The sequence below is a fragment of the Halichondria panicea genome, chromosome 1 (genome assembly GCF_963675165.1).
Source record: "Halichondria panicea chromosome 1, odHalPani1.1, whole genome shotgun sequence".
NCBI lineage: Eukaryota > Metazoa > Porifera > Demospongiae > Suberitida > Halichondriidae > Halichondria > Halichondria panicea.
The window spans coordinates 7,895,011-7,906,043 of NC_087377.1; the positions used below are offsets into that span (position 1 = coordinate 7,895,011).

Genomic DNA, 11,033 nt, shown 5'->3' on the forward strand with positions numbered 1-11,033 from the left:
CTTCATAGTAAAGGCTATTTCTTCTTGCATAGCATTTATTTGTCTAGTAATAGTGGCTGCATGGCTTAGTCGACTTTTTAGAGCTAAATTCTCTTTACTTTTTAGAAAAATCAACATTAAAAATGATCAATTTCACTGTTTCTATGTACAGCACATTGTAGAGCAGTCAAGACTGGTAATGAGCATGCTGACTATAAATATAATCCTTTGTAGTTTTAGCCACGCCCTATAACGCGGAATGCTTCACGCAAAAATTTCATAAAAATTTCGTTTCCAATCCCCTTTCTTTTGTATGGAGGTGCTCATTGAGCGCGAAGCGCGCCGCAAAATTTAAACCACGCCCACTTCGGGGAAGTCACGCCCCTTTTGTCGGCAACGCCCACTGTTTTCTAGATGGTGCACAGTACAACATCAGCAAGTCAAGAATGTTTATGACCAGAAGCTCAATTCGCCTGGGATGGCAAACTCTAGCCAACTCTTCTTAAGGTATGTCAAATGTCAATGCAATCATGTCTAGTCTACTCTGTGTAAATGTAGAAGTGTAAGTGATGATAAACGTTTGTTCCTTTGCTTGATCTGACGACAGTCTTGATTCTTTTCTTTTCAGGCCACTAAAAGATTGATCAGCTTACCAGGAGGTGACAGGCAGCGTACAAAGTATGACCACCAGTACCTTGATGTTGAGGAAAAGAGACTTTGTAGTTTACATTGCAAACATTGATTATTATTAATTTATTGTACATACATGTAGGCTTAATTATATAATTATACTATACATTCATGTACCTCATGTACCTGGATCCAAGAACCTTGTCGTGCTGCATGTTGTGAAGCAATCAAGTGTTCTATGTGTTTGATACAGCAAACCACTTCCTGCTGCCTAGCCTTATTATTGAGCCCCTCCCCACTCTTTACTAGTTCCCATGGATATCCCAGTAACGATCGAAGAAAAGTAAGTTTTTTAGGCCAGCTTAGCTAGCTAGCTAGATCTAACTGGTATAAAGTTATTGTAACTATCACTATTAAGCTGTAGATAGCTGCAGTAAGTGTAGCTTCCTTCTAGCCAGCCAGTGATGGTTGAACTATCTACTTGAGCTTCTCTGAGTCTGTATAGGGTGCTGGAGCACCAGAGTCTGGATGGGGGTGCTGGAGCACCCTAAGCACCACCCTGTGTACGCCCCTGATCCATAGAGCACTCGCAACCGTGCATTAACTAGTACTTAAATTCCTAAGGTCTTGCCGTGAAAAGGACTATTGCTCTAGCTCTGTAGCTAGCTATAGCTGTAGGGTCCGCAATGGGAAAAATAAAAGTGAACTATCAGTCTCAAACTTCTGCTGTATACTCTAGTACATGATAGCAATACAGCAGCTGCACCTTTAAATTCCAGTTTCCGTTACTCTTTTTCTTGCAGTGGTGCTCTTTAATTTACAAAATTTGCCTGAAAGTTCAAAGGTCATAGCAGGCTCTAATAAGGCCATGCAAAGTCAATTTGTAGTTTCTAATGTTCAATGTGACACTGGGGTTCAATTATGGGATGCATACACTAATTAAAATATAAACACCCTCCCCGCCAGATGGTAAGCAATGAGGAATTCATTTGATATTTGATATATGAACTACTTAGGCTTAGTACTTTCTGAAAACCATATGCGAGACTTGCAAATTCAACAACATTACAAGTAAATTATCAAAATGCTTGACCTACTATATGCTGCTAGCCTTGAAATACCTACCTGTGAGAATCTTTGCTCGGTTTATATGTGATGTATATGCCCCCAGTTAATTCAGTAATCGATCCAGTGCAAAAGTTAGTATGATAGTTGATCAGATTGTTCAAAAATGACACTTTATTAGAGCCTGCTATGACCTTTGAACTTTCAGGCAAATTTTGTAAATTAAAGAGCACCACTACAAGAAAAAGACGGAAACTGGAATTTAAAGGTGCAGCTGTATTGCTATCATGTACTAGAGTATACAGCAGAAGTTTGAGACTGATACGTTCACTTTTATTTTTCCCATTGCGGACCCTACAGCTATAGCTAGCTACAGAGAAACAGCAGAAGTTTGAGACTGATACGTTCACTTTCATTTTTCCCATTGCGAACCCTATAATAGCTGTCCGTCCGTCTAGTAGCTAACTAATTATGAGCAAGCAAATTAACTCAAGAATACTGACTAATCTTGTAAGTAAAGCATGCATTGTGTCACTGTCATACCTTTTATATACTACCGGCTTTGAAGCTCAGGCTGTTCGTATATTAAACCGAAATTGGATAATTATTACAGGTGCTGTGGGCTATTTATATTGCTCAGATTGGCTCAAAGCTAAAAGGTGAGTGAGGCTAGATATACCCCTAGTCTAGGTACATTAGATGTGCAAGTAGTGTAATTTGTGTATTGTGCATTGTTCAGGTTCCCTGTTTGCAGTATTCATACTGCTATTTTTTGTTAACCTTTGCATTTGTTGCTATAATACGACATATTTTCACAGTAAATTGTGTGTGACCCTTTAGCTCAGTGAAATTAATGTTCATAGCGTTTCTAATTACGCGCAAGTGGTATCATTAGCCTCCTTCATTGCACTGCTACTGACTGCTTGCGCATGTGCAAAACATAAAATTTATCGGAGAAAATATCCTAAAAGTCATACACAGAGCTATATAAATTATATAGCTATGTATATATGTATATAGCCAGCTAGAGACAGAGCTATAGGTTTGTTGTAAAGCTATTTTCTTTCTGACACCTCATTTTTGTGGCCATTTGGGACACAGCACACTACTTAGCAGTGGCGTAGGAAGATTTTTTGCAAGGGGGGGGCTTACAGTAGTTTGGCCACGCCCTCCCCAACTTTGTATTCGACTGAAAGAGACTGGAATTCGAGACTAGGCTCATACTGTCATAGATCAATCATTATCTCTGTGGTAGATCTATCACTTTGCACTTTAGACTTTTGAAACCTAGCCCATTATGAAATAATCACGTAATTTACAGTTTAATAGCATGCAGCCAGCCAGCATGCTGTACTGTAGCTTAGCTAGCTCAACAGTTCAAGCCAGAGGAGGTACGACAAGCGGTTAAGTTCACGTGGCTGTTATTTCTTGATTGAGGCAAGAAAGACAAAAAAGTCGTTAAAAATACATTCCAATGACGACATTCAACTGGTGGCAAGTAAGCGCCATAAAGAGACAAGTTTAGAGCATAAAACTCAGTGAATTTGTTGCTGGCTAGTAGCTAGAGTTTTACAAGTACAGATTAGATTTGTTGTACGAACCAAGGCTCAGATGTTGGCAGTGATCCTATCCTGAATGCAGGCACAGAATACTTATTAAATACTCTAAAACAGAATTACACTAAAAACAATAATATCTCAAAATCTAAGTGGTGGTTGAAACTGGTTGAAAAGCTATTTCACATCAGTATAAGCAATCAACCAGCCTGATCTTAGAAACATCAAGTGTATTTCGAAAGATACACGCCAAACCAAATCCACTATCAAAGTACACAGTCTTGAATGATATTCATGCACAAGTTAATGAGATTCTTGATCCTTTTGGCTGGTCATGTGACCGTGTCGTACCTCCTCTGAGTTCAAGCTAAACATTGCTCTCCAACAAGGGGGAGCTCCAGCCCCTGGAGCCACCCCACTTCCTACGCCACTGCTTAGTATTAGCTTTATCATAGGTGCTATAGGATGACAAGCATGAAAAAGTGCTTTCTAGCTACTTCAAGTCACAAAAATCAAGATTATATTTTCTTAATTTCCAAATGATACTCACTATCAGGGGGCATAATTATGTATGTATAAGGGTCTTTGCATTAGACACAATAAGTTTCCCGGGTTTTCGCAGGAGTTTTAAAGGCGAAACACGGATGGTTTCAGCATACGTGTTTCCCCGCGGTTTTAATCGAGGCTTACTTCCAACGTGGGGGTCTAAACCATGATAATTGTTTTTGCTGCATGTAAAATGTCGATCCATGAGCAGTTTTGCTGCTAAACGTCAACTTCATCAACTACTTGTGGCCATTTGGGACACAGCACACTACTTAGACAGAATCCTATAGCTACATGTATGTTATAGTACGTATTTAGCTAAACTAACACAAGCATGAAAAATGCTCTGTGTTAGACTAGCTACTTCACAACAATCAGGATCATATTTTTTCATTTCCAAATGATACTTACCATCGAGGGACACTTGGAGGGGTCTTTGAGACGCATGCATAAGACTCAATAAGTTTTCCGGGAAAGTTATTATCAAGTTCCCGAGGTAAAAGCGAAACACAGATTGTTTCTGAGCTACCACATAGAATTCATTGTGGAAGCATCACGTGAACCACTTCCGTTGCCAATCCCTCTCTATTCAACCTATATGGTTTTACTGAGCATAATTATACGATGTTATCCAAAGCCCCCCGGATACCGGAGTGATCAAGATTTAACGCATGTGCAAGCAGTCAATACCAGGCCCACTTCTGATGAAGTGTGACCTGGGATTGATAAGGTGGCATATTTTTGCGGATGTTATTTCAATTAGAGTAAAATCGAAAAATAATTGTACTGGAAAATACAATGATACGCACCACTAGCCTCGATCCCAGGTCGCACTTGATCAGGGAAGTGATAATAGAAGCGCCAAATTCACTAAATTGTTACTTGTGTCGAGGCATAGATAGTAGAGGAAGGGGATTGGAAACACAGGCAATTAGCACTATTTCACACGGACCGTCCTCAATTATAGCCGCGACCATGGATGCAGCTTAAAGTGCTGAGCTTGCAATAAACTTTTTGTGCACTAATGCACTAATGGAAGTTTATGCTAAACTAAAAGCTTAAGCAAGCTTACAGTGGTTTTCCTTACCTTTGCAGGCTATACTGCAAGAGCACTGCAACCACAATGTAGTAAATATAGTATTTTGGTTGGCTTCTGTTATGATTGTTAGTAACAAGCCAACAAAATTACTTGCTATGGCCTGCAAAATGCAAACTGTAACTGGTTTTAATTTGGCAATTTCAAAACTGCCAAATTAGTGGACCTAATTGCTGTAGTAGCCTAAGACGTCAAATTAAAAATCGCCAAATTCTAATAGCTCACTCGCCAAATAATTATAATAGCCGCTAAATGTTCCAGGTGTCTCATATTTTGTCTGACTGAAGTGATGGTAGCTCAGCTAACTTGTTGCTTGGTTCATTGTGGCTAAAACTTGTATGCATAGCTATAGGGAGCGGAGGGCCTATATTTACTAGGCTCAAAATTGGATATTTCCGAAAGCAGCTTGTTGACCTCAAGCATTATAATTATAGAAGGAGTGCTGTGAAAGTAGAGTAGTAACCCCTTGAGTTGTGTGAAAAGTCTGCAATAGCCAGTATTTTACCCATCATTGATTTTTGTGATGTGTGGGTGGACTAAAATAACACAGACAGGTAATCAGTACATTGTGGTTGCAGTGCTCTTGGAGTATAGCCTGCAAAGGTATGGAAAACCACTGTATGATCATGCATAGACAACAATGAACAATCAATAAAAGGTATAAGCATGATCTAAACATAATTATACATGAATTATCAATGTTCTTCCAGTGATTTCTCAGTCCAAGTTCTTGCCACACATCGACACTGCGGTGACAAAATCAGAGCATGAATAGTGATTTTCAAAATCTAATGGATTGGAAGCAATAATATGGGCATTGATCTTTAATATTGCCGAGTCTCGAATATAAACTCAGCTTAGTTATGGAGATGCTACCCCGCAAAGATGGCTAGTGGAAATCAACAAATCGGTCAATAACTCGAGAAGTATGATATCCCTACTTCCAATATATAGCTGAAGCAATAAACTACCATCATGTACTACTACTGTGATCATTCATTTACAATAGATGCAATTCATAAGTCAGTTCTTACCCCACAAATAAAAAGAAGAAGCTAAGTGTTGTAAAATCTTCAAATTTTGTGTGCTACCAAAGAGTGAACATGACTTCTAGCTAGTAATAATGTTTCATTTTGTACCTAGCCATGCCTCAAGACAAATTTTAGGGCTATTCATACATTTACTTACCTAGTATCCTCTCATTTGCTTCTTTTCAAAAGCTTCTCTTGACCTCAAAACCAGTAAAATCACACCTCAAGGTGTCATAGGTTGCCACGCGCACGGTCCCAGAGGCCTTACATTGCAAGCATAAGCTCACGTGATCCCGTTTCCAATCCCCTTCCTCTACTATCTATGGTCGAGGGTAAGCTCACGACTGCATGCAAGCTGCAGAACTAAAAAATGCTAGAGTGCATAGTGACTATTGCTGTTGCTGAGTCAGCTTATTTTGTTCTTGCGCTATGTTATGCTTATAAGCCACCAACTGTGAAATTAATAATAATGCTGTTTGAGTTTAGAACTATTTCGAAAGGACCTTTGTTTATTTTGCTGTGGTGCTTAGCTAATTAGAAAGCACATGGACTGTACTCTTCCGATGGCCTCAAAAAATTCTTTAAAGCAGTAAACGTGCAGAAAGAACGCATGCCATTGAATATAGTCTCACAAGCCACGCTCGTTCACACGAAGGGTTTGGCAACAGTGTGCACGTCCCCAGTGGAATTTAACCCAGTCCAGTTAAATTATATGGAATAAGCTCTGAATTGTTTATGTTGCAAATAAAAGAAAGAGTTGTACAGAAAATAAATGGCCGATTAACAGTTGACTTGTCCTGTTGGAAATGTGGTGTGTAGTGTTAGAAATCGTTTTATGTGAGATTATTCTCTTTTATGTCTGCAGGAACTAAACTAACATGTTAGGCATATTGATTTATTAAATTGCGATAGCTATTTAATCAATGAGACACTCAAGCTAGCGTTATTTATATGCATGTACAGTGTAGTATATACCTGCTTCTGTTATAACAATGCAAATTTTAAATATAGGTGTAAAACCGTACCGTAATAATTGTTTCTTGTACATGTACCTATATACAGTCCAGGCTACTCCAGGCCTCATACTGCCAGCAGAGAGAGAAATTGGACTGGGTTGTATACCAGAGGGCATGACTGTCAGTTATGAATGCACTGTCACTGATCCAACAGATTCCCCTGTGGCCAATACAGTATGGCTGGGAACTGCCTTCAACTGTCATTCAGCAGCATCTGCTACAACGAACAATCGGATCACTCTAGCTCATAGTCAGTTTCAGCTTGGAGCTGTTGCTGGTGATTGTGGAGATTTGTCTGCAATGATTATCAGATTTATTGGAAATGAATACACGTCAAGACTGGTTCTAACAAACACTACCGGGTTGAATGGAATGACTGTCATATGTACTTTGAGTGACAAAGCTGCTGGAAATGACACTGTCAAAATCGGAGGTGAGTATAACTACATGTATATCTACCTCACTGTGTCTAACTTTTGACAGCCTCTCCTCCTCCCCCTCGAATTTCCATGGTGGAGGTCACTTCTACTTCATCCTTCACTGTCAGTTGGACCCCGCCCTCCGATATCAGCAATGTAGGGAGCTACGTGTTCACTGTGACTGGAGAGGACTGTGGATGTGTAAACACCAATGTCAGTTCTGACATAACTAGTGTGATATGTTCTGATTACATGGTCAATGGTCAAACCTGCTACTTTGAAGTCAGTACTATCTCTAAAGACTGTGGTTTCAACAGTGAATCTGTGAATGAATCTGTGTCATTGATGGGTAAGCACTAAGTACATGTAGCTTACTTGTCAGTTTGTCATCAGTCTAGCTGCGTGTACATTTTGTAGTGCCTCCCACACCCGAACACTTCATGGTAACGTTTACTGAAGATGAATTAATAGTGGTGGGATTCATGCAGCCAGTAAGTTAAGATGTGAGGAAATAACTGTTTAAAACTATTTGATTAGATTGTTCCCCATCTTGCTATAACCTACACTGTGATGGTTGGAACCAACTTTTCAAGGAATTTCACTAAAGTGACTTGTAACGACACAAGCAGAAGATGTAATCTCACAATCCCTAATCCTAGCAACAGTTACAATGTCAGTGTCGTGGCCTCTAACATATTTGGCTCTGGACCTCCTGCACTTTATTTTGGTAAGATGTTAGATCCCTCCTACATGTACCCTTGCAATATAACTGTTGTGTTGCTTGACCCATGCACAGAATGCAATCCAGAAGATCTTGGTAGTAACCAGACTTCTCTCCGTGGACAAGGAATGGTCAATGTATCTAACGGACTAATTCACTACAGTGGTGTGTCTCCTGACTCTATTGCAACGTTACAATGCAATGATGGGTACAGAGCAAATTCCTTCCTCAACAGGACGTGCATGTTTGATGGACAATGGAGTGAGGGGGCATTGGAATGCGTTATAGTGGATGGAGAAACTATTTCTCCTCGTAAGTTAGAATTGTCTTTCTTGTTACATTCATCGTGCGTTATTGATATCAACCAATGTCTTTCATTCTATTGTATCGTGGTGCTTTGGAAATTACGATACATACACTTCTTCGAGTTACATTGACTTTGATTGAGGTGTTTGTAAATTGAGAAGCCCTCATCTTTGAAACCAGTATGGACAAAGCCATATTTTTTTCTTAGATACCATGCCTGCCTGTCCTCTTTACTGTGCTGTTTTGGTTGGCGTTTTCGTGCTCATATTGATAATCGTTTGCATTGCAATTGCACTCTACATTCTAAAGAAGTCCGGAAGAGAATGCTTCGCATCAATCAACACTTCTGATAAGATTCAACTTAGTGCAGTCAATCGAGAGTAAGCCCGTTTTTTCATCAATCATAATTATTCTATACCTATTTATAGGAGCCCAACCACAAATGAATCACCACTCTCCTCAGTTGATACGCAACCATCGAATGCCAAGATAAACGTAAACAGGTATATAAAATTATCTGAAAATCACATAGTTAACTGCAGATTATCATGTTTTGTCTACAGGAGCGAGCCATCCAAATCCACTCAAGTGGATACGTATGCAAACCCTGAAGACTTCATTAAAACACCACCATACATGCAGCCACAAAAGAACGAGAGGGCTGAGGATCAGGGGGAAGTTCCGAAATCCCTTAATGTAGCAATCACTGATGAATTGCCGGTGAGCCACAATTACTTTTCATGTCATGTACGTAACAGTGGGTGGCAATTGTTTAAAGTTTGCTTGTTTTGACTGTATAGGGCTCGTTGTCTCTTTGTCCATAGCTAAATGTAGGTGTAGGTATAGCAGTATTGTCGATAATGCTATAAGTGCATAAGCCTTGTACGGGTATACAAATTAATGTGTCCATTGTTGCTGTTGTACTGTTCACTTAGTTTTGTACACAGTGTATTGTGGATCGGTATAAACTTTACTGAGCTCGAGGAAATTGAGTCATGAATTGAAACCACATCTGATTTCATAGCCCAAACACACAAAATTTATGTATAATTGAGTAAACTTACTTACATCTGTCACTTACAGTAAGAAAACAATGAGCATGCAAGCGTTTTATAAGCTTATAATTATGGTCCGTACAGATATCATGTGATTTTCTGCACTTTGGCTTAATTCTTTGTTTCCCTGTATGATAGCGAATCTATCCATTGTTTTACTACATGTCAATTCACTTTCCTACGAATCACTGCAGTTGATTGTTGAGTTTCAAAACTACTAAGGATGTCGAGTGTCTACATAGATAGAGTATTAAAATACAACTAAGCTGCTTGTGACTGAATGTCAATTTGACCCAATACAATTATTACTGCATTTATTCAATTATGGCATGGCAAGGGTGTATGAAGAGAAGAGGGCATGCAACAGATTTCGAGCAAAAACAAAAACTGCAAGTGGGCGGTGGAATTTACTGGTAATTATCTAAAAATAGATGTGTGTAAGTACATGTGCAGATATAAGCAGTTTTTGCTCACACGTTGGACTAATAGTGAGTTGCATGCCCTCTTCTCTTCATACGCCCTTGATTATGGTGATCCGTGTAGTGTTGTACTGCATGTGCATTATTTGACTGAGTGAGTACCTTAATCACATAATTATGCACACACATGCTTTATGTACAGTGTGCTCAGTACGAGAGCATTGAAGTAGCCAGACCTGTTAAAGTAACTTCAACCCAACCTTCGCAAGAAATGTACTCTGAAGTTTTTGATGCCTTGCCAAAAGGAAAATCCACAATAATTGTGAAGAAAGTAACAGTCACAAATTAAACTTAATTTCCTTCCAGTTGTGCTTATTGCATTCATTAATTATAGCTCTGTTTACTGTTTCATTTCACAGTATTGATTTAGAGTATCACTTAACAGTGTTTCATTTTCATCATTATTGTAATCTTCTGCAGACTCAACAAACTTGTTTAAGCCAAAAAAATGGATATTGTTGTAGTACTTGAGTAGTTTAATCCTGTTGGGCGTTGTAACATAATATTATTTTAAACCTCCCATGTCATGTGTAAACAATAAACATCACCAACTTCCACCGAAGGCATCAAAGGCATGGTATTTGACCCATCTCTTCGCTACTTATAGCGTAATCTTATTGCTACATGACTGTGTTGGGTATCAATATTGATATTAGTTTGTTCCTGCATGGTAGTAAAAAGGTTCTTACCATGCAATGTATCTATATGCTTCTGGAATCATGTGTATCATCCTGACTGGGAATGTTATAAGAACAAGATAAGTGTACGTCTATTAAATATGTGATGCAATTTGAGAAAACAGACCACTTGGCTTGGTCTAAAAAAGTTGAGATCTCTATGCATACTGATAGAGCAGAGAAATGCCTACACAATGCTATACTTAGTCTGTACATACCTCATTCTATGACTAAGTTATAATCGTTTGAAGTTGGTTGCTATGAAATTGCATTATTGAAAAAACGCTATTCAAAGATGCCCTACTCCATTAGTAAGCCTATGTTTTGCGTTTTTTAACGAAGCACTGAGGTGAACATATTTGGATTTAGAGCACCAGACTTCACATAGAGATAGTAGAAAGGCTATAGATACTTGTGAGCTTATAAAACTAAATTCATCACTTGCACTCAAGGTCAC

At 38.9% G+C, this 11,033-nt stretch overlaps 1 protein-coding gene and 3 long non-coding RNA genes across 5 annotated transcripts; 2 read left to right on the plus strand and 2 right to left on the minus strand.

The window, feature by feature from the left end:
• The first annotated feature begins 403 nt into the window (after window positions 1-403).
• On the plus strand, window positions 404-781 carry LOC135340109 (uncharacterized). The gene is made up of 2 exons (XR_010396220.1): window positions 404-486; window positions 608-781. It is a non-coding gene; the product is annotated as an uncharacterized LOC135340109 (long non-coding RNA).
• On the minus strand, window positions 444-1,866 carry LOC135340284 (uncharacterized). Its single transcript, XR_010396286.1, has 2 exons — window positions 1,735-1,866; window positions 444-673 (listed from the first exon to the last, which is right to left on the minus strand). It is a non-coding gene; the product is annotated as an uncharacterized LOC135340284 (long non-coding RNA).
• A 26-nt stretch (window positions 1,867-1,892) lies between these two features.
• Window positions 1,893-10,673, plus strand: LOC135339515 (uncharacterized). 2 transcript variants are annotated; one of them, XM_064535656.1, is made up of 12 exons: window positions 1,907-1,942; window positions 2,035-2,184; window positions 2,288-2,333; window positions 6,966-7,352; window positions 7,403-7,687; window positions 7,756-7,829; window positions 7,876-8,065; window positions 8,135-8,371; window positions 8,574-8,745; window positions 8,794-8,868; window positions 8,929-9,085; window positions 10,042-10,673. In XM_064535656.1, exons 2-12 carry the CDS (start codon window positions 2,146-2,148, stop codon window positions 10,186-10,188), a joined length of 1,809 nt encoding a protein of 602 aa, XP_064391726.1. In that variant the 5' UTR covers window positions 1,907-1,942; window positions 2,035-2,145; the 3' UTR covers window positions 10,189-10,673. The 2 variants fall into 2 exon arrangements, with proteins under 2 accessions (XP_064391719.1, XP_064391726.1); XM_064535649.1 differs by having other exon boundaries at window positions 1,893-2,184.
• On the minus strand, window positions 5,502-6,227 carry LOC135341344 (uncharacterized). Its single transcript, XR_010396561.1, has 2 exons — window positions 6,061-6,227; window positions 5,502-5,618 (listed from the first exon to the last, which is right to left on the minus strand). It is a non-coding gene; the product is annotated as an uncharacterized LOC135341344 (long non-coding RNA).
• Window positions 10,674-11,033: the final 360 nt, after the last annotated feature.